The sequence below is a fragment of the Liolophura sinensis genome, chromosome 7, assembly GCF_032854445.1.
Source record: "Liolophura sinensis isolate JHLJ2023 chromosome 7, CUHK_Ljap_v2, whole genome shotgun sequence".
In the NCBI taxonomy this organism is placed as follows: Eukaryota; Metazoa; Mollusca; class Polyplacophora; order Chitonida; family Chitonidae; genus Liolophura; species Liolophura sinensis.
Window position 1 is genome coordinate 59,989,819 of NC_088301.1, and position 26,890 is coordinate 60,016,708.

A 26,890-nucleotide genomic window follows, 5' to 3' on the forward strand; every position below is an offset into this window, starting at 1 on the left:
CTTTTGTGGTTTTGCATTCCTTTGCCACCAGGAGACTTTCATTGACTCTTGTGAGTTTTTATCTCTTCTTGCTGTCAGATAGCACATTTTGACCAGCAGAGATAAGGCAAAGCTGAAGGGGTTGCACAATCTCATCTGTTTTCTACCCCATCCCCTACAGTTTCTGTTCCATTACATAAGATTGTCAGTGTCTCTGCAGGGGCTATTAATGCCAACAATTTGTGACAGTGGGAAGGGCTGTAATCAGCATCATCGCCCTGTGGCAAGTATTATACCTTATCATAATAACGTGAGTTTTACGTTTGTCACATGACATTATGATTGAGGACATTACAGGCATTTACTCTTGGACACACAACTCATGAGGGTTTGGTGCATGTGGGCTAGTTTCAGACAGCCATGCCACCCAGAGAGCAAGCAGCTGTCTACATGTAACTTTATGGATAAAAATTATTTTCAGGTCTCTTTAAAATGTGATATTCTATTGCACTATAGTCAGTAGAAGACTTCAAATAGTGCAATACACGAGTATGTATGGGGACTGAATAGATTAAGCAAATGCACCATTATGTATCAGAAGGATGCGAAGCATCTCAACAATATTTTTGTAATATTGTTGATGTTTACTTTTGATCTTTGATTGTGGGTGCACATAAGGACTAAGGATTTTATCAGGCATATTCATTTAATGGTGCCCTTTGAAATTAACACACTTTGCTAACCTGCCCTTGAACATACATGTACTTTTATCAAGGGTTTGGAGATGTCTCCTTCAGTGTGTTATCTCTTATCTGGGATGTACAGTGTCATTAGAGGAAGCCCAGGCACAACCTGTGAGGGCTTGGTCTAACTCTTCAGCAGGAATCCGGGAGTTGTATCTCTGCATCTCATCACCCCGATGTTACCCAGAGACCATGTCTCTTTGTAGTCAGGCTTTAGGTACATGTATAGTCTTAATTCATATGAAATTAGCATGGATTCAAGAGGGAAGGCTCTGTTGGTTCTCAGAAGGAAACAGGCGAGACAGATACCCCGGCTGTCGGCAGCTCTTAAAGACACTAGCCAGAATGTGACTTGTCCAAATGGATCCTAGCCATATTCGGTTTCCCCTCTCCCAGCGTTGGCAGCAACTCATCCCACCACCACTCAGAGCTCAGTCCTATGAATTAGTTCTCTCCTGCATAGCTATACCCCTTTCCAGATTGCTCTCAGTGGCATTTGTTGGTCTGTACAGTTAATTCCTGGTAATGGAGGTACAAACAGCGTGTGCTCAGTCACACCACAACACTGTCCACGGATCTTGTGACTTTATAGAGAACCACCACTATGCTTGATACCTTTGTCAAATAAGCTGGACCTTTTTTTGCTTGGGAGAAATTTATTTCTTTGATTGCCAGGATGGTGGCTAGAAATCAGCAGTCTAAAGGTGAGATTTTCACCAAGTTTTTTTTTCTCATTTCTAAATATATATTTCTTGTGGTTTATTTTTGATAACTTTGTGTGTGTTGAATATGTTATGGTTCCATATTACTATTGCTTTTTTATATACTTCTTATAACTCTGTTTACTAGTATAACAAATTCGGGAGAGAATGTTTTATTACAGCATTCAATGTAAAATTTGAATCGTTTAACTGCAGCATTAATTTACTTGTGTTTTACCTCTGATTTTACTTTCTGCAAGCTGTGTTATTTTACACCATCATAAATCTACTACTTGTGTTTTTGCCCCTCTTGTTTGTGTTTCCTTTTGCTGAAGTGAGTTAGCAACATTGTTGTTTTGTCTATCAGAGATGCTCTTTTTGACAGACTGCTGCATTATCAGCATTCAATGTGTGGGTATACAAGATGGCAAAGTTCAGTTTATGCTCAGTTGATGATGCCTTATCTCAGTATCTTGGGCTTTTATTTGTTCAACACATGTTAACATTTGCTTAATAGGCCAGCTTTGTTGTTCAAAGTGCTAGTGATGCGCCCTCCATATTATTTACTAGTAGAAGTGATGTGAGTTGTGTGTCAGCTAGTCTGCAGCTGATGGAACCTCTGCATGCGCTGCATGTAGGTAGGTTTGGCAGGCAGATGGGCATGGGCAAGTGTGTGTACCACTTAAAGGGGTTATGAATAAAAATGCATTTGTACAAGTGTGTGCTGTTAACAGTTGGTGTGTAAATGCAGCAACTATAAGACGACAAAACTTGGTGCAAAATAGAAAATGATATTGTTATGTATTAATTTTTCATCAGCATATTCGAGTTGGAAAGACTGGAGTAGACTGATGGTAATACTAGCAGCTTAATCATTGGCATGGTTAAATGTTATAGGTAGGATTCAGGTAGTTGAAACATCTACAATTGTCAGACATCAAGTGAAACAAGTCTGCAACCAGACTGTAATTTTTAGGAAGTTAGGAAACAAATGCAATGTTTTGTAACACTCTAGTGTAGTATTTCATTGGGTACCTTTTCATGGTTTCCTTGTGAGGCTAAAGGTTGAAACAATGTAATATTTGAGGGCTTTACTATGTCATAATTCTGTATTTATTTGTAACAGAGTAGAGAGAAGCATTAATCATAGTTTAACAATTATCTGTAGAAAAACCCTGATGGTGTAATGGACTTAAAACAAGTAGAAAGATGTTGAGGAATGTTGATTGCTTTGACTGTGCTTACCTGTTCTTGGCCTGTAACTGCTTAGGTGCCAGCAGGTGGCAGGTAGATTGTGCCAGGAATGGTGGGAGATAATGTGTAAGCTATGTTCAACCACAGACAGTAATTATGTAACTCCGCCAGATGTCAGAGCATACACCCAGAGGTGAAACGTAATTTATGAAAAGTTAAGGGCAGGGATTATAGGAGGATCTAATTGTCCACCTGAGTAACAAAGTAGCAGGAATCGGTAGCAAGGTTTAGTCTGATAATGAACTCATCTGGCACATATCAACACCTTTACTTTTCTTTACACAAGCCTGATTCCCTCCCTCTGTAAAATCTGATGTTTCCCAGATGGCCATATAATTGCCTGCAAAATGGTGGGAAAAAAGCCTCACACAAAATGCTGATAGATCAGTTAAATAAAATACAAATGATTTGCATGTTACTGGGACAACAGGACAGGTCTGTAGGTTTAGTGTTATATATATTACTGTGGGAACAAACTTTGATTGACCAAATTCATCATGCTGGTTATTTGCATGAAAGCCAGATGTAGACATTTTCATATAAATTGTGTACGCTTAATATCCACATTGACTATTCAGTCAGCCTGCCACTGTTAGTGTGTCAGGAAACAAAAGCGATAAATATTCAAGTATTGTGGCCACCCCTGTCTTTCCTGCTCTCAAACAGGTTATATGTTAATCAGTGCTGAAACGAAGGAGCCCTGTTAAACACTGCCCACCTAAATGGTGAAACGAACCTATAGCATTGACCAGAAAAAAAAGCTTACAGCCCAATCTGAATGTTGTATTTTTACCCAGAAAACCTAAAAGGAATCTCACTAATGTTGCTATTTTCATGGCCCACATTCCTGTTCTGTTAATACTGATTTGTGGGAAGCTCTGTTATTCCAACTCCTTGTCAGGGCCCTACCATTTTACATGAGTGAAAGAAAAGCTACTGGAAAGCCCCTGTGCTGTTCCAATGGTTTTGTAAAACAAAGGTAATATTTTATGCCAAAATATCTGCATTAAAATGACTTGTCATTGTGATCCTGAGTTTAAAACCAACTTTTATTTCTGCTGACGTTTCTGGATCAGTTTCATTAGCACTGAAAAGAAATTATGAAAAAGTGCTTAGAAAAGAAACTTTTCAGCATTTTGTGGGTTTGTGTATAAATGAGTTATCTGAAATACAATTATCATAATGTTGATATCTACGTAGTTCAGCATTTAAGTCAAACATTTTACTCTTATAACTTAGTTGAAGTATTTCGATGGGAAAAGAAATTGTTGTTTTGAGAATAACCATATGTTTGAAATCTCCTGTATATAACAAAACCCAGTTCAAATATTTAGCACAAAATTTAATCTACTCTTAGACTTGCACAGAACTTTGGAGCTCAGTGAAACAAACTGTGAAGGAGACTCTCTCAGCTGAATCTTTCAGATCTGGACATTTTGGAAATGGTACTGTTAAGCAGTATTATGCGTTGTTTTCTTATGACATCACATACTAGTATTGTACTCAAAACATCATGTGATAGGAAATCATATGATACAAAGAATTTAATTGTTTCCCTCAGAGCTGCATGAGTAAACTGAAATCTTCAACCATTGCCAGATTATAAAGTGCAGTGTATTGTTAGAGATTTATTATATATTGCTCAGGTGTTCTGTGCAGTTTGCTATTCTGCTCAATGTATGTAAAACATAGCAGGACACCAAGAGCCTTTTCAAAACCAGAAACAGCTCAGAGTTTTGTGCGTTTCACTTGATGCTGAGTAAACACAGTTAGATTTGATTGGGTGCTTGTACAGAGCCACTGGTGGCTGCATGTCTCGTTTATTGACTGATGGGGTAGAGAAGATAAGTGTGACATGGCTTTATGTGTAACACAGGAGTGACATCCAACTTCTATGAGTGAATTTCCATCTTTTAGGTCAGGCTAATGTACAGTTGCAAATACTTAGTCCTTTCAGCAGCACTCTCTCTCATTTTGAGCAAGAAAGAGGCTTTTTATTGGAATTTTAATGGAAATCCAGGAGAGTTTCTCTGTATGTGTACTTCATTCTGATATAGTAAACTATCCCAGCACTGTTAGATGTCTGCAGGATGACTGACCTTTTCAGAGTGTTGTTGGCTGAAATGTTATCATTCGTCGTGTGCTTATACATGTGCATGTAGTCTTACTGACTTAACATGGATATTTGCGCACTGCATGGCTGTAATTTGTCATGAGGATCAGAATGATACTAGCTTGAAGCTGATTGATCTGATGACAAATTGCCTTACCAGTGAAAGTCAAAAAGAGATTTTATTGAAGGACAATGTTGAGAAGTGAACTCCTAAATAGTGTGTTGATTTGATTCTTGGTGTTCTTCATTCTGTGCAGTTCTTATAATAGTGACCTGTGCCTATGTCATAAGAGCTGCCAGCGTATAATGGGCACATGGGAAGGCGGTTTGTCTGTGTAATGGGCACATGTGAAGGCACTTTGTCTGTATAATGGGCACATGTGAAGGTACTTGGTCTGTATTTATCGTCTGTGGGGGTATATATTCCATGTTGCTAGCAAATGCCTGGGGGCAACTATTGTTCTGCAGATGTGGCCCTTAAGTCTGACTAAACTCTAATAGTGTAAGCAGGAAAATGTAAAAACACCTAAAACAGACATCTGTCATCTTCTATAAAATAAATAGCATAAAATCCCTGTGTTTGTTTTGTAGCAGCACTGTGATATTTTGAGGGGCTGAAGTTATGCCTGAACTGTGCCATGTCAGCCTCTGTCACTTTCTCGATTCCACTGGTATCTGTTCTTCCAATACAAGTATAGTGTATACTTTTTGGTACTGCACACCCAGTTGAACAGCTAATATGTGTGCTGTTAATACGAATCCAGCACATTTAGAATGGCAGTTGCTCGTAAGTATCATTGAATGGGAATGAACTACTTTTACTGAATGCATCTCTTAAAGTGTTTGTAAATGTACATCCAGTAAAAAGGTTGGAATTTAAAGCAGTAAGTAGAAAAAAATTTGATGTGAACACTTTTGTCAGCTCTTAATCATTGGGACAGCAGAATGAAAGTTACGGTAAACATATCTTACTGAGATTAATCACCTTACAGTAACCACTGGGTGTTGACCCACTCATATCTGAACAGCAATGACAGGAACTCTCTTTCACCCTAAGTTCTCTTATGCTGATGTGTGATTTTATTTATTGCTTGTATATTTAATATTATTCACTGCAAAGAATTACAGTTATGAGGGGCTTGACTTTTCATATTTTATAATGGTATGAAGAAGTTACTGATTTTCTACAGTATTTTATATGAGAGCTATTGTATGCTAAGTAGCATTTTAACATTTTTAAAGTGATACTTAAATTTTCGAAGACAAACACCATCATTGTTTATGAAATATTCTTCAGAAATAAATCCCAAGGAAATAAAAAAAAATGTTAGGGGCACACAGATAATTTTAACAGTGGAAAGGAACATGGCAAAAAAGGAAGATTAAAAAGTTGTAGAATGCCTAGCGACCTTCATGTGATACCCGTGTCAGGGAATCCGTCTTGATGAGCATGACACAACCCAGTTTGTAATGGTATTTTGACGTCCTGAGCATCATGGGAGTTAGCAGCCGGTAGTGGTTGTGCCAGTCTGGTGAGGGTTGGAGTGGGTAAATGTCACAGGAATTGTACATATGCCTACCAGTGTAAAGGGCAGATTCTTGGGCACCTTTCTTTATCACAGAGATTGCTGGGCAGTAAATAATGGCACTGAGTTGAATGAAAGCTGACGTTTAGTGGAATTGTTTTGGAGAACACCCAATACCATATTCATGTCATAATAATGGGCGTAGTCTGCCGGGCACACCCACTGACAACTAGAAGTGACTTGTGAAGAGTTTTTAAGCTGTAATAAAAACAAAAATATAATTAGTTGGAGGTGGTAGATTGAGTGTGGGACATGGCTGTGAGAATTACAAGTAGTTAGTTGGAGACGGTAGATTGAGTGTGGGACATGGCTGTGAAAATTACAAGTAGTTAGTTGGAGCCGGTAGATTGAGTGTGGGACATGGCTGTGAAAATTACAAGTAGTTAGCTGGAGGTTGTAGATTGAGTGTGGAACATGGCTGTGAAAATTACAAGTAGTTAGTTGGAGGCGGAAGATTGAGTGTGGGACATGGCTGTGAAAATTACAAGTAGTTAGTTGGAGACGGTAGATTGAGTGTGGGACATGGCTGTGAAAATTACAAGTAGTTAGTTGGAGACGGTAGATTGAGTGTTGGACATGGCTGTGAAAATTACAAGTAGTTAGTTGGAGACGGTAGATTGAGTGGTGGACATGGCTGTGAAAATTACAAGTAGTTAGTTGGAGCCAGTAGATTGAGTGTGGGACATGGCTGTGAAAATTACAAGTAGTTAGTTGGAGGCGGTAGATTGAGTGTGGGACATGGCTGTGAAAATTACAAGTAGTTAGTTGGAGCCGGTAGATTGAGTGTTGGACATGGCTGTGAAAATTACAAGTAGTTAGTTGGAGACGGTAGATTGAGTGTTGGACATGGCTGTGAAAATTACAAGTGGTTAGTTGGAGACGGTAGATTGAGTGTTGGACATGGCTGTGAAAATTACAAGTAGTTAGTTGGAGACGGTAGATTGAGTATGGAACATGGCTGTGAAAATTACAAGTAGTTAGTTGGAGACGGTAGATTGAGTGTGGGACATGGCTGTGAAAATTACAAGTAGTTAGTTGGAGGCGGTAGATTGAGTGTGGAACATGGCTGTGAAAATTACAAATAGTTAGTTGGAGATGGTAGATTGAGTATGGAACATGGCTGTGAAAATTACAAGTAGTTAGTTGGAGACAGTAGATTGAGTGTGGAACATGGCTGTGAAAATTACAAGTAGTTAGTTGGAGACGGTAGATTGAGTGTGGGACATGGCTGTGAAAATTACAAGTAGTTAGTTGGAGACGGTAGATTGAGTGGTGGACATGGCTGTGAAAATTACAAGTAGTTAGTTGGAGACGGTAGATTGAGTATGGAACATGGCTGTGAAAATTACAAGTAGTTAGTTGGAGGCGGTAGATAAGTAGTTAGTTGGAGATGGTAGAATGAGTATGGAACATGGCTGTGAAAATTACAAGTAGTTAGTTGGAGGCGGTAGATAAGTAGTTAGTTGGAGATGGTAGATTGAGTATGGAACATGGCTGTGAAAATTACAAGTAGTTAGTTGGAGACAGTAGATTGAGTGTGGAGCAAGGCTGTGAAAATTACAAGTAGTTAGTTGGAGCCAGTAGATTGAGTGTGGGACATGGCTGTGAAAATTACAAGTAGTTAGTTGGAGGCGGAAGATTGAGTGTGGGACATGGCTGTGAAAATTACAAGTAGTTAGTTGGAGCCGGTAGATTGAGTGGTGGACATGGCTGTGAAATTTACAAGTAGTTAGTTGGAGACAGTAGATTGAGTATGGAACATGGCTGTGAAAATTACAAGTAGTTAGTTGGAGGCGGTAGATTGAGTGTGGAGCATGGCTGTGAAAATTACAAGTAGTTAGTTGGAGACGGTAGATTGAGTGTGGGACATGGCTGTGAAAATTACAAGTAGTTAGTTGGAGACGGTAGATTGAGTATGGAGCATGGCTGTGAAAATTACAAGTAGTTAGTTGGAGGCAGTAGATTGAGTGTGGGACATGGCTGTGAAATCTTTGAAAATTGGGAAATTTTGTTAGGCCTGCCTCTTGTTCAGGACAGTTGACACTGATGTCAGATTACTGTGATTGAATGTGGAAGCTTGTCCAATCTCACTGAGTGTGGTGCCATGTCTTATGTCTACACCATTGCGTTCCATTTGGAGTGCTGTGAATGAGTGGGATGTCTGGTGTCTGCAGTTTAGACTTCCAGTGAGGCAGCATGACAAATATACCGGCGGAGATGCGACTATCACATTAGGGATACAACATTGTGATATCCTGACCAACATTTTTGAATGTAACAGCAGCGAAAGAGAACATCCTCTGTACAATAAAGCATAAAAAGTATGTAACCTTAGTGTGTTCCATGATAGAAGTTTACAGGAAATTTAGGGATTGGTTATATAGATAAGGTAGAAGAGGAATGGATATATTTTATGATAATGGAAATTTGAGCTCTTGCTATAATATTAGGATTGCCATTTGTGGAAAATAAAAGATCTCTTAACATGGGTTCAGTTACTCATTTGTCTGAAGCCAGCATAAAAAATATGGGTATAACCTGTCTCGTAGAGTTTTCCTCTCCCGCATTAGAAAAAGCTGGCAAAACAAAAACATGGCAACTCTTTATCATAAGGTTAATGTTTGATAGAGAAAAAATAATAATAATTGAATTATAACCACTTTTATGGCATCTGTTTGAAGCTGGTTGGATGTCCTAGTCGACTGTGTTTGGTGTGCGACAATGTGTATATGTAGAGATCTTGGGCTATCTACACCTCCATCCCAGCAGTAGCCTTATTCTTGTGCTCTCCTGTCAGCCTAAGGAGAGTCTTGGCCTCATTTTGGCTGACCCAGTGTAACTTGCGGTACTCAGTGACTTCCTGTTCCGACTCTGGTAAGGGTTACACCATCGTGCTTGTAAGATCCACTGATGCCGGCCACATCTGCCCATCTTACAGCATACCTTACGGCATGAAACCTTACCCTGAACCACAAACTGATATATTGTTGCTGTGATAAACAGAAAAGAAATCCAAAATCATCAGTTTCTTAATGTCATCAATATTTCCTGTCTGGTGTATTGTTTACAGGGAAAATGGTGCTTGTGGCAGTAAAGGATTCTACACCACTTGCATCTAGAAATAGGGAAGTGTAACTGACAGGTTAGTGTGGGTATGAAAGCCACTTAATGTGAACCACTCAATTGCTGGAAAAGGGTTAAGACAGGGAAAGGTAAACCATTTGCCAGTAACAGTAACACTGAGTATAGCAGTGAATGGGAAACAGTTTGCCATCTGCCAACTGTGTTGGCCATAAAACTGTTAGCTGTCACAAAAGGGATTCCCACAAAGCACTGAGGATCTAGCTAGTCAGTGTGCCTGCATATTTACTGAAGCACAGTCTTGGTAATGGTGCCGTATATTTCAGCAGCACTAGAGAATCAGCTGTTAAGTTCAGCCACTAAGCTCCAGGAAGAAACAGCTACATATAGATCAATCATTTAAACTGCAGTCACACTTGCGTTGCTCTTATGTTGCTCCTTTGAATTTCTGAAAAACAACAGCTGGATTTCAGCACATCAGTAGTGAAAATTACCAAGTTACATTGTGATTGGACAGAGATTTCAATATCTCAGAATATTCTGAAAAGGGGCAGAACATGACTAGGCATGGCTCGTCTGCAGTTATTTTGTTATTAGTTAATGCTGAAATGTATATTAAGTATGACGTGTATCTGTAATTAGGTGATGCATATCACGTTAGGGCTTCAGGTTCATTATGAGGACCTTTATGTGGAAGCTAGGTTTATTAATTTAATCATTAATTTACTTCTGTCTGACATTATGCCAGCAGTAGTCCATGTGTATATGGCCTCTGTGGTGGCAAGTACCACCAGTGTTGTCAAGGATATCAGCAGTTGGGTTTAGAAGAGCATAAATCTCAGATTCCCAGCCAAGCTGCAGCTATCTAAATGACCCCTGACACTGCTCTAACCCAGCCCTAGCCACAGCTATGGAGACCTGTCACTTGTAGTTATACAGGGGCCAAGACCTACTGCACGTTTTTTTGCTGCAATATGTCAAAAAAATGTCCCCACTGAAAAGTTGAAATCACTTTCCCATCAGTTGGGGGGCATGTTATTCTGCTATGGGGTCACTGTTATGGACATCAAAGTTTCATCACCAGGGAAGAGAGTGAGGGAAATAAAATAGCTGTGTCCCCAAGAAAGGTGCCAGAAAATGATGTTGGCCAGAAAATTGTGTAGCAGAACTGCAGAGAATCTGTTGGATGTCAGATATGAAATGGGATTTGGTTATTTGTGAAGATACATGACAGAGGAATGTGAAAAACTTGTGCCTATTCAGTGGAGATGGCCCATTAATGGCACACAGCAACGTTTGTCTTCTCCATGACTGATGATAAGGGACACACAGTTTGCTCTCAAATTAACCCAAACTTAAGAAGCTGCCAAGATGATTTCTCATGTTGTGAAAACTCTTACCCGTGACTCTTCACTTAAAGGGGACCTTTGCCACCATCTGGCTGGCAAAAGTTAATGTGTTATGCAGAATTGTCACATCTGTCGCTAACACAGAAGTCCATGGTGACATACAGTGACATCTGCTTTAGTGCATACTTCATTGCTTCTGGCAATTTTCTTGGTGGGATTGTTTGGGATGGATGAAGAATAACGACACCATGTAAACATATCAGGAGCCAAAGTTGTTGTCAGAACAAAAGAAAATGGTATTTGGAAAATTCAGCATCCTCAGAATGGGCTCTCAAACTGTCAGCAGCATTTACTTCCCAAATCGTCCAAAAGGGGTGTGAAATTTTTGTGGATTAGGGGTCTGTTAAGGCAGAAGGCCTAGCCAATCACAGCACTCTAACACATCTGGATAACTATCCAAGGCTATGTGTGGCAAATTGTTCAATGCTATGTCATTCTGTTGAGGTTAGAGGTTACTACTCACCTGTGAGTTGTTGCCATGAAGGACAAAATCAGTGGTAACCATTAAATATCTGAATGGGTTTCCCTTGACGAATTATTTGTACAAATAAGTTATTACATGTATTTACAGTTGAATATTTGAGTTGAATGTATACCTTTTTGTAATGTGTTAGACTGGCATCCCATTTTACAGTGATTTGTTTTGTTCATTTATTTTTCAGGACAACATGAGATTGAATATTGTCCAGGATATGTGGATGAACATGGTCAGTGGAACAATGGGTTTTATTGCCCTAAGTGGTCATCAAAGCCAAACCAGCAGTATTGCTGTGGCTCCCAGTATAAGCGTCACTGCTGCCCTCCTGGTGAGTCCCCACAAAGGGTCACACAGCAGGCCCTAACTACCTCAGCATCCTCAAAAACTACCACAGGAGTTGCAACAAAAGCCTTGACCACACCACTTACCACAGTTAGTGTTACTTCTGTGGCATTATCTTCACCAATCCTTGAAAAGTAAGTACTAATAACAGAATGGTGGAAAATGTTTTTTTTTTAGTGTAACTGGTCTCCATATCTTAACGCCTCTGAGGTGTAACAAAGTAAGAAGACAATATTGAAATGTTATCAGTACCACAGTGGAAGAAGCAAAAAATTAAAGAAGCATTCTTTATTAAGAAATACAACCCTATACTTAACAGAAACTTCACATCAACAATATACGGGATAAGTTTATTACAACGATGTTACTCCAGTTTAGATGTAATAGTTATTGCATGATCTCATGATCACTGCAGATTATAGTCTTTAAAGGGTGTGTAATGTGGTTAAATATTATTTCATATGATATTTACGCTGGTAAACAAACATTCTGTTTACTGGTTATGTGGTTCTTGTTTTCAATATATGTAAGTTCAGAAGTCCATTACCTAGAAGTATGCAACTTCCGTATTGCTAGTTTCCATGGCACGGTACACATGGTATGTTATCTGGAGAAGTTCATGCCTCCTGGTGGAGAAATATGGCAACCTCTTGGGTGGAAATTGCGGACTGAATCATGGGAAATCTAATTGTAAACGGCTGCTACAAGAACTGGCCACACCTTGAAAGCGAAACTCTGTATTTAAAAACTATGATTTCGATAATCATGGTTGGTATGCAGTTATAAACCCATTGACTATTTTTATATTTGCAAGCAACTCCAAAACAATTACTATCAAAGTCCATTTATAAAACTCTCCATTGTCGTAATTCTTTTAAGTCTATTTCAACACAACCGCGTTTGGAACCTGCCATGCATCAGCCATTTCTCAAATGTTAGCAATAGAGAGAAAAAAAGTACATGGCTGAGCAGATACATCATATAAAGTGTTAGAGAGCGAAGAAAAGTGTAAAGTGCTGTGGAGACTACCTTTATGGAAGTTGCATACTTTTAGGTAGTGGACTTCTGTTAAGACGCATTGTAAACTGCGTGACGTTGTTCCACAATACAGTGTATGGTGACATTATTCTAGACTTCATGCATATGTAGTTTTTTTCCATTAGCGTTTATGACATTCTAATTATATTGTGACATAATGCTGTGGTTGTAGGTAAACACTGCCAATGATTGGCTCTTGTATGTACACGATATACCGTTTATATTTTTTGAAATAAAGTGGTTAGTCATTTGATAATGATCCCATTGTGTGGATCGAAAGCTTGTGAAATCTTTTACATAGTGATGCCTTGACTTCATTATTGTTATTGAACCCGTGTAACTTCACGTAAAATCCTTTGTGCATTTTTAGTAATTTTATACATTTTGAGAAGTTTATTGAACATGAAAGGTAAGTTGCATTATAAGAATAGGTCAGTGAGTTTGCCCGACGCTTGAGCTAGTTTATTGCATGAAGATTAGTTCAGCAGTTTTGAATGCTAATTATTAGAGTGTTAGTGAAGTGTCAAAATAACTTGTAATTCCATGAGTAATTAGTACTAAAAATTTGCAACTGCTATAATTGTTCACCTGACACTTAACACCTTTTTTTTTGTACAAAAAAGGGCAAATATGTTCTAGGATTATAGGTTTATGCATAACAGTTGGTCTTGTTCCTGACATTCTGGGAGATTGGCACCCACTGATTTAGGGCATTTCTCTAAATCCTTCATGGTCTCACATCTAGCAATTGGCCCAACATGCCAAGCCTGACAGAAAAATTGCACAGCTAATTTGTTTGATATCTGGTCCCTTTGCAAAGTTTATGACTCCCAAGCCTCCATACTAACCCTGAGACCAGGCTGATGCTTGTAGAACTGAAGTGGTACGATGATCAGGGTATGATTTCCCTTTATCTCCCAGACTCTTGAAAGTCTCTGTCAGGTTACACCAGGACTCTGTCCCAGAGATGGGTCTACAGGAGTGATGCTGGCCGGCTGCTCTCAAGTGCCCAACTGTAAAAAGCACTTGATGCTCACGTGGCAGTGATCACTGGGAGTGCTTCGCAACCCAGACAACACTACTGCCCCTGTTACTTGCTAGTTCAGTTCCATCTGGACCTCAGATCTCTGGAGTAACCCAATCTATGGCCCATGGGCTGTCTACTCACCTTAGGTGTGAACAATCAGAGATCAAAGCTAAACAAGAAGTACCTGTGATTTAAGTGCAGCCTTGAGTCAGATTCATATCTCTACTGGCTCACCTCTAGGGACAGATTACATGGCTACCTTAGTAACTAGGATGTGATGTGCTGATGAGGTTGTGTGAAAATGGTCAGCTGACACAGGTTAGTGATTACACTGAAGTCAGTCTCAGATACAGGGGCACATTTGATGACTTCTGGGGACAGATGGATTAATAGGATACTGGTAACTTCAGGAACAAACAAAATAACAGGATTATTAATATCTTTAATAATGCACCCAGATTTGATGAGAAACAACTGAAATTCTGGCTTTGACCAGATTTTTAGCATTATTTTTTGTCAGATGGCTTAATCTGCACATTGCCATGTACAGTATTTGTCTTCCCCGATGTAATTGCCTTTGTGTTACCCTCTGTTGTCAGCATTCCGTTGATCGTGGGGGTGGCTGCAGGAGGAGTTGTTCTATTGGTCCTCCTGATTATCATCTGCTGCTGCGTATGTCCATGTTGCCCAATGAGAAAACATGGTCGCGACAAAGGCGTCCCACCTGATGGTAACTATGCACCATACTTTGCTGCCAGCTCCTGTTGTGAGACCTGTTCTTGTCAGACCTGCCTCCCTGTGCACTCTGTACAGTGCATTGCAAGTGCTGAGTGGACAGCAAGGTGCATTGTGCAACAACATGTCACCCTACAAGAGCTGACAACGAACTATGGCGATTGCATCAATTCAGAACTTGGGGAATAAAACCACCATTGTTTTTTGTTTTTTTTTGATTACCTTTTAAAATAGCTTCCTTAATGTACTTGTCTATTTAATATGTTTGCATTTTATGCAGAAAAAGATTAGTATCTCATTGTGAAGATTTATAAGTTATGTAATAGCCTAGTTGGTGGACATATTACTCATTATGCTTCTGATGAAAAGTATTGTTAGCAAATTAATCAAAACACATAAATATTATCCATTGGAGACATACATGAAGAAGAGAGTGAAAACAGAATTGACAAGAAGGAGAAATATAGTAAACAGTTTGAACTATTTTGCTTAAAACTGAGTTGAACACATCAGCAGATGTTTTCAAAATGATCATCATTTTAAGACTTGATTCAGATTGTCTATGAAATGACATATAAAGAATGTGGTTGTGGTAAAGCATTTATCATGGTTGGAACAAATGTATAATAATTGCTATAACTAGACAGAAGAAATGTCTACTGACAAGTTATTTCATGCATGTTTTCATTGCAGACGAGAAATCAGTGGAAAGAGAAAGAGAGCGGCGGATAAGTGATGTATCAGACATTTCCCTTCAGCGACCTTTGACCCCCAGCTACCGTAGTGAGTCCCCAACAAACCAGGAGATGACAGTGATCCCCACCTGTTATACTGATTCGGACACCATGTCTGGCAGCATCCCCCTGTCCAGAACCAAACACTCTCCATATAAAAGTGAGGATTTAAGCATTGCAGATTTCTCTTACCTACATGTAGTTGTACTACGTATACCATACTGCATTATGCTATTGCTCTTCTCCATTGAATATGTGAAGTATGCAGTGTATTGAAAAGGTTTTCTGTACATCGTGTACAAAAAACAAGATTTTAAGGTGGTATTTTTCTGTAAAGAAATGTATTGGATAGATTTTGTGATTTTGGTCAGACTGGAGTGATCCTGTCAGTCAGTCCATTTGTCTGTGGACATGATTTTATCAGTGCATCTACTCTCAACCTCCTGCGCCAATTTTGATGAAACTGACCATACATCTTCGCTATCATCTGAACTTCAGGTACTTGCAGTAATGGATTTCCATTTATACAGATTATGGCCATGCAACTCCTGCTAACGTATTGCACTATTTTCCTTGAAACTTGTGTATCTTGTATATCTGTGCGTATATCTTTTCTAAACATCTACATGCTGGATAATAATGATTTCTATTTTCATTTTCTTTCTTTGGTTTTGTTGGTGGAAAAGGGGTATTTCAGTTATTAGTGTATACATTTGTTAATGATGATTTACAAAAGGGGTATTTCAGACCTCACATCTTTAGTTATTACTGTGTACATTTGTTAATGATGATTTACAAAAGGGGTATTTCAGACATCACATCTTTAGTTATTAGTGTGTACATTTGTTAATGATGATTTACAAAAGGGGTATTTCAGACATCACATCTTTAGTTATTAGTGTGTACATTTGTTAATGATGATTTACAAAAGGGGTATTTCAGACATCACATCTTTAGTTATTACTGTATACATTTGTTAATGATGATTTACAAAAGGGGTATTTCAGACATCACATCTTTAGTAATTAGTGTGTACATTTGTTAATGATGATTTACAAAAGGGGTATTTCAGACATCACATCTTTAGTTATTAGTGTGTACATTTGTTAATGATGATTTACAAAACGGGTATTTCAGACATCACATCTTTAGTTATTAGTGTGTACATTTGTTAATGATGATTTACAAAAGGGGTATTTCAGACCTCACATCTTTAGTTATTACTGTGTACATTTGTTAATGATGATTTACAAAAGGGGTATTTCAGACATCACATCTTTAGTTATTACTGTGTACATCTGTTAATGATGATTTACAAAAGGGGTATTTCAGACATCACATCTTTAGTTATTACTGTGTACATCTGTTAATGATGATTTACAAAAGGGGTATTTCAGACATCACATCTTTAGTTATTAGTGTATACATCTGTTAATGATGATTTACAAAAGGGGTATTTCAGACATCACATCTTTAGTTATTAGTGTGTACATTTGTTAATGATGATTTACAAAAGGGGTATTTCAGACATCACATCTTTAGTTATTAGTGTGTACATTTGTTAATGATGATTTACAAAAGGGGTATTTCAGACATCACATCTTTAGTTATTAGTGTGTACATTTGTTAATGATGATTTACAAAAGGGTATTTCAGACATCACATCTTTAGTTATTACTGTGTACATTTGTTAATGATGATTTACAAAAGGGGTATTTCAGACCTCACATCTTTAGTTATTAGTGTATACATCTGTTAATGATGATTTACAAAAGGGGGTATTTCAGACATCACATCTTTAGTTATTACTGTGTACATTTGTTAATGATGATTTACAAAAGGGGTATTTCAGACATCATATCTTTAGTTATTAGTGTATACATCTGTTAATGATAATTTACAAAAGGGGTATTTCAGACCTCACATCTTTAGTTATTACTGTGTACATTTGTTAACGATGATTTACTAAAGCAAATGAAATTCCTCTGATGACCACGATAAAAAATATGGCTCTGTGGATTTGAATTAGATCAGGAGGTTCTAGGACAGTTCTAGGAAGTAGCCATGAGTTAAAAGGCAGTATGCATGTAGCTAACAATGCTTGCCTACCTTTGTAGCAGGTGTGGTGGTGGGAACAGTACCTCCGTATGTCCGTGAGGAACCTCCGGCTTACCCCGAGGAAGTAATGGAGACTCTGAAACCCCTGATGTATGGACAGTTGTAAGTACATCAATATCAGTGAGACCACAGGTTCTGTGAAGTGTATAGTGTCCGTGTGGCTATGAAATTGTTGTGACCATTGACTTAAGTGCTATTTTGATTGATTTTGTTTTCACAATGCCTGTCTTCTTTGAACAAAGAGACAAGGTGTCATCAGTATTCATATCTAAATGGATCTTTGAAACTGGGGTAGTTCGTTGTATGTGATTGAATGCCTGTCAAGTGTTATCTGACTATTTGTAATGGTTAACTTTGGTTTTGCTGTTACAGTTGCTGTGGCCAAAGGAACTGTCCGAAATGCCAGAATATGAGGTGAGTAAACACAGAGTTGTCTCCCATCTGTGTTGGAGCATCCAGGTTTCGATTTCATGCAAGCCCCAGATTCTTTTTTAGTGTTCTCAGAGAATGCATAGTTTGGGGAAAATGTTATCTTACACATTATAAGTCACAATCTGTATAAAATCAAAGGCTGCATGGATCAGTCATTAGGATAAATTCTTTGTCTCCATGATCTGAAGTTAATTAGTTTTTATGGGAAATGTTCTGTAATTACGAAAGAATTTGTCCATTGTGATAGTTCTGTGTTGGTGTTCCTTGTAATTAATGATTATGACTAACAGATATTTATTTCTCACCTCAAGACTACAAGAGGTGTGTCCTATGGAAGTGGAGATGGACCCACACCAGCACTGTATGACCAGTCCTCTGTCCAACTCTGTGTCCAGTTTGCACAAGCAGAACTATGGCCACCTAAAGCAGGGTCGTTATGTCCGGCCGCTCACACCTGTGCTCACCCCTCAGGGATATCGTCACTTCCAGATACAGAACCGCAGCAACATAATGTGACTGAGGAGAAGGATCAAGGTAGAACACACCTGGGGGACCTCTGCCGGTAACCATTCAAGCATTACTGACTCATGGATCCTTGGATTCTCTAGGATCATTAGGATCAGGTGCTAGCTAACACCTGTTCCCTTTGATTCAAGATTACAGTGTGGTCATGTTGTCAGCAAATTGGGCAGCTAGGAGATAAACCAGCACTGGATCATCTCTTGTATGAACATTTTGACCTGAATGAATTATGTTGGCAAGTCATCTGAGAAATAGAGATATATCATTCACAGGCGTGTGAGACATTCATAAACTTTTTTGCAAGTGGATGAACTCTTCTGAAAACATGGGTTGCAAAAAGTACAGAATGGTTTTCTGTGCCTTGAACTTTGCCAAAGACTTTTGCTTCTCTCAAAGGACTATTTGAAAGAAGTCATTTCAGTGTCAATCCAGAAATTCGGCCTGGACATCAATGGAGTTTCATATGCTGCTCCCTGCATGGAAGCCATATTGTCTTAAAGTGGACATAAAACATAAAAGCCTGCCATTATATATACATGACAAAAATTATATAGGACACAGTTAGCACAGCAAATAAGTTTTGAAAGCCGAGAAGATGAAGTTCAGCATTAGGGATATGGCATTGACAGACAGTTGACTCCAAGTAGCCATGTTGTAGAAGTCTTTATAAACTTGGCCACTCACTAGCACTGAAAGCATGATGTGATACTTGGCTGTCATGTCAAAAAAACCTATTAGCTCTCCATTGTCAGTGTGGTTTTGTATAGTGAATAGACAGATGTCGATGCAGTAAATTAGATTTTGTTATTAGTTCAAGTGTTTAACCGATGCGTTTTGAACCACACATTATGAGGAGGGACCTGAGAATGGCTGCTCATGTCACAATGCATACACGTTGTGCAGGATACTGCAGTAACTTGTCAGGGTGAGCTGGCAAGAAACTGCCTTGGGAGAGCCATTGCTTGAACGAAAATATTGTGACTTTTCATTATTTTTCCTTAGCAAAGTCAGATTTGTCACGAAAATATCTTCCCAAAATCTGAATGAAAGGGTCTGTTATCAGTCAAAAGGTCATACAGTGTTCGATAAATTCCCAGAAGTCGGTACAGCCAGCTAGACCAAATGCTTACACCCATGCAGGATGAGCATGAGCAGGGTTGTTAAAACACTACGCTTGTGTTCACGAACATTGCCCTGACTGAGCACCAATCTAAAATAAACATTTGCCCTTTGAACACGGAACAGAGCTGATACTCTTTTGGTTGGGTGTCAGGCATTTTTGTTTGCATTTTCTCATTTCACACTGTTTAACACAGATGGTGCGGGAGAGCTTCTAGGTTTGTGACATCACTCTCAATAGCTATAACATGGCGTCATCAAATGAGTGGCTTGGTACTGACGATTGTTTGCTATTTACTTTGTTGACAAGTGGTGTAGAATTTTTAAAATATTTTTAGAACATTTCTGGAATACTACTTTATCAATTTATTCAGCTTTATTGGCTGACTTATGTTCACCTTAAGTACGAATATTCGTACTATTTGTCATAGTGGATGGTATGTGTTACTTGCATTTTTGAATGTAGGAGAAAAGTGTTTTCCAGGACTAGAGAGCTACACGATAGTCCCTAGGAAAGAGCACTTATTACCTGTAACCATAATTATACATTGCACAGTTGATGAGGCATTATGCAACACAAGGATTTTTACCCCTTCTGTTCATCTTTATATGGCTCATTTTGTATACTGGAAACTGCTTCCTTACTATTGATTGTATTATGTAGTCAGTGGTGTGTTGTCTGGTAAAGGGTTTGTTCGTGGTTCAGTTTTGAATGATGTGCTATAGAAACTACATTTACTATTTTTATCGCAAGTACATGTGTGTATAATCTTTGTTCAAATATCTTACAGTTTTTGAACAGTTAAGTTTTCTTTTGAAGACTAAAATTTTTCTTGGATTGGTCAGATCTTGCATTTTGGTTGGTGCTCATATAAAACTGTCTTTTATTATACATCTCAGGAATAAATCTGCCATAATTGACCACAAAATACATAAGGAAATTAAAGGTGCTAATATGTAACAGATGCAGATCTCAAACTTTTCATCAAACTAATAAATAAATTTGTTCATAGTTCTTTGGCTGAACCAAAGCATGCAGGCAATTTGGTAACAGTGCTTCTTCAGATTTATTTACTGACATACCATTAAAGGGCCGAACTTTCATCATAAGGTAGTGACTAAAAATACACAGTAATTTGCAGATTTAACTGCTTAGCAGCGGCACTGTGCAGAAATGATGCAGATGACTGCTTTCAGACATGTGTGATGAATAAAAGATTAATTTAAATAAAAACCATTTATCATGGCTCCACAGAAAATGTTCTGCGACATGTGAATAAAGATTTATGGAACAAAATTCTTCTTGGTTTTGTTTGTATTTATTGCCAATGAATGTTTCTAATCTCGGATATTATATCAGGGTATGAGTACTAGCTCTCCTTGTTGATACAATGTGATAATTTTCCAACACGAGTCTGATTTCTTTAGATTGCACTACATAAAGCGTGTTTTCCAGATTATCAAACGACAGTCTTATCTTAGTTCTTAGTCTCCCCTTTATTCACCCAGTACTTGACCATTATTCAGTCTGAGGTTTTGACTCCTATTTCTATGGCAACAAATGTTATCCTACATTCAAAAATATGTATACTCCTTGAACATCAACATCAAATTCAGTATATATACCATACGTAGCATTACAGCAGACAGCAACACAGGTTATTCTTAGCCTGAGAAGAGTAATATATTAAGATCTGAGAAACATTTCACCTCCAAGAAGGTTATAAAAGTGTATCAGGTCTTTAACAGTATAAGTTATGTGAACTTCAAGTTGATCAAGCACACGTTTCAGATTTATCCCCCCTGGTGCTCCTGAAATGTAATGACACAAAGAGCAGAACCCTAGCGTAGGTTACAGGAATGCAATAATTGCCTTTATAACAATATAATGTCACAAAGTATTGGCTTGACCCTATGCCATACCACCACTGGTAGCTTCCTCTTTCTCTAAACCATTCAACCACTATATATAGCCTGCCTAATGTCATACCCTGAGCATCAGCTTCCAATAACAGTGAAACTAATGTTACTGTAGGGTGCAGGTAAATGTTAAAGGTGATACCTAAGATAGTACTGCATGTATCTGCCCAAGTATTGTATATGTATATTTATTTATTTTATTTATTTGATTAGTGTTTCATGCCGTACTCAAGAATATTTCACTTAAATGAAGATGACCAGCATTATGGTGCAAGGACATAAAACCTGTTACAATTTACAGGTTACTAGATCTTCCCATGTACATCCCAACAGGAAGCCAACATGAGCTGGACTTGAACTCACAGCGACAACATTGGTAGTTTTGTATGTATGTATGCTTGAGGATTACTTAATAATTTGTCAGTCATTTTAAAAACTGTAGATTGCTATTTGTGTCAGGATTGCTGACTAAGAAATATTGAAAGGTACTTATTGTAAAATTGAAACATAAATAAAGTAATTCGCAGTGCATACATTATTGTTTTTGTGTCATTCATAACATTGCAACAGGGAGATACATGCCAGGTGTTTATTCACAGGATAAAGGAAACACCTGTCTAGTCACCTGACAACATCTGACAGTTTAGTTCATGTGCACACCAATTGCTAAGATTCAAAGGTATCTCATTTTGGTCATGTACATAGACTAGTCATGAAACACTGTATACATTAGCATAAATTTTTAATAAGGCCTTAGACTTAGATGTTTAGCATGAATTTATCTAATAATAGACAAATGAAAAGCCTCACCAGTGTCCTCAATGGTGCACATAGACATTAATAAGGCTGTTCGCTGGTATAAAGTGACTGCTTTCTGTCTGATGAGCATTTAAAAGTTGGATCATTAACTTGATCAGTTTAAGGATTACAACCAATTTTGTTTTACAGTAAACCATCACTTCCCGCTATCCATCTTGGAAGTGTTGTATTTTACAGTAAAATTAAATGGGTAGTACAACAAAAACTGTCCAAGTCTATTCTGAATTGTTTGTCCTTGTTTGTTATTTGACGAGTGCAATCTACAGCAAATAGTTCATGACAAAAATTATTTCTTTCCACTAGGAAAGACCCCTTTGTCAAAAACCACTGAGAGAAGATTGCTCTTTTCAAATAGTTTTAAAATAGTGCAATGTAGGCATCTTTAATAATAAGTTGAGCTCATGTTAAAAACACTGTAGATATGGAAATCATCATCACTGGATATAATGATAAATAAAGAAGACATTATTTTGATAGAAATCATTCTTTCCATTAACTGAACTAAAAACCAAAACTAAATACAGCCACTGAAAAATGCTTTTAATTAATATCCATGTACTAAATAAACAGCCAAATCTGTCTCAGCACTAACCCTGAAATACACAGACCTCTACGCATGCAGACACTCTAGATAGCTCATTTACATCTGTTTACAATTAACCTGTGTACACAAAAACACAACAGGGTTACTCGAGTATATATGGTGATAAATTAAACAAGTTTTTGCCTGGTGAAATAAAGTCTATGAGACACTCTCTTGTCTCTTGCACACCATGTTCAGCCGTTAGTGCGCCTATCCATCTCTGACTTGTCTCCCCTTTTTGGCACAGCCCATGGAAACAGTTTAAGGAAATCCAAATAACCTCTGTAACCTTTTCAAATAGAAGAAAAAGCATCTTCTGCACCAGTTATACAACTTCCATGTGTATGTTATGAGTCCCTTGAGCGATTAATCCATGACAGCGTGGAGAAGGACATGGTGACAACTTGAGGCACTGGTTCAATGAAAATTGTGACTTCCTGAATTCAAAGGAGCATATGTGAGAAGATGAAGTCATCATGTCACAAAGTGAGCAATACAAGCAGTACACAACTAAAGAATTTTGACATCTGAAGAGGCTTTAGCTCATCAGTCAAACCACCATGGACTCACTCTCACTTTAGCAGGTCAGCATGGCATAGTTTTATAAGTACCGAAGACAATGATCCAACTTTTAAACACTACATGAAGGTTGCACAAAAATATCTGTTTTCACACACCCTGTTTTGAATCTAATGAATGATCATTCTGGAACAGGTCTCTTGAGTGCCTAGGATGTTGTACTCTAGACCTACGCATGTGAAAACATTTTAATACATCTCTATAAAGTGAATAGAAATCTTGCAAAAAATACAGCAAAAAGAGACCTGAAATTTCTTTTCATGGCCATTTGAAAAAAACTGCATGTACCAAGTGGGTTTGCTGAATATTATCATATTTATATAAACATTAAAAAAGAATAAAAAACAACACTGAAAATTGTATACATCACATACAAGTATTAAATTACAGGTATAAAGGACAAGAGCTCACATCATGTAAAGCACTAGAATCCTACAATCGGTCACTAGAATCCTACAATCTATCACTAGGGTCCTACAATCTGTCACTAGGGTCCCACAATCTGTCACTAGAGTCACACATGCTGTCACTAGAGTCACACATGCTGTCACTAGAGTCACACAAGCTGTCACGACATGCCTACAAGATGTCAAGAAAGGCTCACAAGCTAACTCCTTAGTGCCACAAGACATCCCACAAACAGGCAAAGAGTTTGTATAATAGTCTTCTCTTAATGTGAACAAAGCCAAGCTGCTTGTGTGATCACAGGCTTTTTGTGGGAACAAAACCAAACTGTTTGTGGGAACAGAGCCAGGCTGCTTGCGTGAACAAAGCCAGGCTGCTTGTGTGAACAAGGCTGGACTGCTTGTATGAACAAGGCCAGACTGCTTGTGGGAACAAAGCCAGGCTGCTTGTGTGAACAAAGCCAGGCTGCTTGTGTGAACAAAGCCAGGCTGCTTGTGTGAACAAAGCCAGGCTGCTTGTGTGAACAAAGCCAGGCTGCTTGTGTGAACAAAGCCAGGCTGCTTGTATGAACAAGGCCGGACTGCTTGTGTGAACAAAGCCAGGCTGCTTGTGTGAACAAGGCCAGACTGCTTGTGGGAACAAGGCCAGACTGCTTGTGGGAACAAAGCCAGGATGCATGTGTGAACAAGGCCAGACTGCTTGTGTGAACAAGGGCAGGCTGTTTGTGTGAACAAAGCCAAGCTACTGTTGACTACAACTGATCAGAAAACCATCTGCAATGTTAATCCTTTATACATTTACCTATGTATAATACACATCACACAGGAAGACACTCCTTCTGTTTTTTGCACCATTATCTTAGAGCAGCAATGTCCCTCTCTGCAAATTCCCTAGGTATACTCAATAGGATTAGCAATCTCAATATGCATCAAAAGTTAAAGCTTAAATGACTGAAACTTGTCATAAAAATTATCCAAACTTGTCATAAAAATTATCCAAACTTGTCATAAAAATTATCCAAACTTGTCATAAAAATTATGTAATGGCTTCCCAAGAACCAAAAATTGATTCTCTGGGGAAATTCATCCATTTTGTTTATTTGCTCTCAGGAATTCTGAAATTGGGCAAATCTGACTGAGTGATACGTTGTATAGACCTACAATGATGTATGAAGTGATATATATAGCTTTGCACATAGGTTCCTATACAACTCCATGTTGCCTCCGCAGTAATCTGTAGTCATAACCACACGGTTGGCAAGATCTTTCCCACAGGTGTTTAAAACAATGCAAAACGCCACCATTTCCACAGGTAAAACTAGTATCCATATGTGGTTTGGATATACGTGTCCAGTGAGCCATTTCCATTCCCAGCCTTCTCTAGCTTGGACAATATCTGAAATGACAAGCTGGAACAAAAATCTCCATGCCGCTTTCTCTGGATCCTCATGATACAAATCATTTCCTCTTCCACATATCACACTATTCAGCATGTTGATGGAGCTAAAACTATGTCCACTTCCCCACCTGTGGAGAAGACTAGCATTATAATTCACAACAGGAATGGACACTGGTTCACACTTAAAGTCAGTCACCAGAATCCCAACTTAGTCTCTGAAGAGCTCTCGCATTTCCACACCATGTGCAGTTTTCATTCTGTATTTGTAAATGGCTAACCACTGACAAATGTATGTCCTTGTCAATCTCTCTGAAGTTGTTTGAAATGTGATCACATTGCATATCTGTTCTGGATTTGCACATGCCGGCACGGGGTTGCATTGTGCCCGGGAGAAGGAGAGACTGGCCGTGGGGAGTGGGCACGAGCATAGCGCCCCTGGGTGTGGTGCTGGTAATTCTGGGGGAGTAAGTTTGTGACAGTGCTGGTTTGATGGTTCCCCACGTGGTGGACAAGGGGATCAACCTCCTCATGGGGACACACCTCTGGAGTCCTGGAACAAACAGAGAAACAAATTAACATAAGTGTGACACGAGACATAACCATCGTGTGACATGAGACATAACCATCAGTGTGACATGAGACATAACCATCAGTGTGACATGAGACATAATCATCAGTTTGACACAAGACATAACCATCAGTGTGACATGAGACATAATCGTCAGTGTGACATGAGACATAATCATCAGTGTGACAAGAGACATAATCATCAGTTTTACACAAGACATAACCATCAGTGTGACATGAGACATAATCATCAGTGTGACATGAGACATAACCATCAGTGTGACAAGAGACATAATCATCAGTTTGACACAAGACATAATCATCAGTATGACATGAGACATAATCATCAGTGTGACATGAGACATAACCATCGGTGTGACATGAGACATAACCATCAGTGTAACAATACATAACCATCAATGTGACATGAGACATAACCATCAATGTGACATGAGACACAACCATCAATGTGACATGAGATAATGTGACATGCACTCTGTGGCCACTGACAAATCAGAGCTGTCAACTGAGTCTCTCTCACCAGACCACTACCCATTAACCTTAACAAGGTGCAAAGATAAGTTCCCCAGGTTACACCACGTAAAGACAAAATCAGTTAAATGATTTGTGTGGGTGAATGATTTAAGCCTGGGTGATTTTATACCAAAAAACTTTGGATACAGTACAACTGTTTTTCTTTATTGCAAGGCTCAAGAATTAGGGTTTAAAAATTCTTTACTTTTAGTATTGAATAATTTACAACTGCTACAGGTATATGGAACATACACGTGCTAATGTGTCCTTAATGTGCAATGATGAGAAATGCCTAGATGTGTCTGAATATACAGAAGCATCAAATAAAGACAAATGAAATGACATTGATTTCATTGAAATGTAATATGTAGGAATAAAGCTGAAGATACATGCGACAGAAACAGATGTACATGTAATAGCAAAATATGAAACTATAATTAACTATCTGCTTACAAACTACATATACAGCTATACAAGAACCGTAACTAAAGACTATGAAATGACAAGGTGGAGATCATCAAGTAAAATAAAGTTTAACCCATATATAAAAGAATAGTTCTAATTTACTTAATTGCACTTTTATAAAAATAACATGGAAATGACAGGTTCACAGGTACACACCTGTAACTATGGTGACCACACCTGTAAAATAAAGTTTAACGCATATATAAAAA

General features: G+C 38.4%; 2 protein-coding genes across 3 annotated transcripts in view; one reads left to right on the forward strand and one right to left on the reverse strand.

Annotated features, from left to right (window-relative positions):
* Positions 1-1,398: 1,398 nt before the first annotated feature.
* Positions 1,399-20,695, forward strand: LOC135471084 (uncharacterized). Its single transcript, XM_064750132.1, has 7 exons — positions 1,399-1,426; positions 11,529-11,820; positions 14,351-14,481; positions 15,180-15,380; positions 17,338-17,440; positions 17,711-17,752; positions 18,082-20,695. Exons 1-7 carry the CDS (start codon positions 1,399-1,401, stop codon positions 18,284-18,286), a joined length of 1,002 nt encoding a protein of 333 aa, XP_064606202.1. The 3' UTR covers positions 18,287-20,695.
* A 45-nt stretch (positions 20,696-20,740) lies between these two features.
* The window catches only part of LOC135470278 (uncharacterized), a 66,822-nt gene continuing 60,672 nt past the window's right edge, over positions 20,741-26,890 (reverse strand). For both annotated transcript variants that reach the window (XM_064749121.1, XM_064749120.1), the window contains one exon: positions 20,741-25,665. In XM_064749121.1, coding sequence (XP_064605191.1) covers positions 25,446-25,665 — 220 coding nt within the window. In that variant the 3' untranslated portion in view covers positions 20,741-25,445. The remainder of the gene's footprint in view (positions 25,666-26,890) is intronic.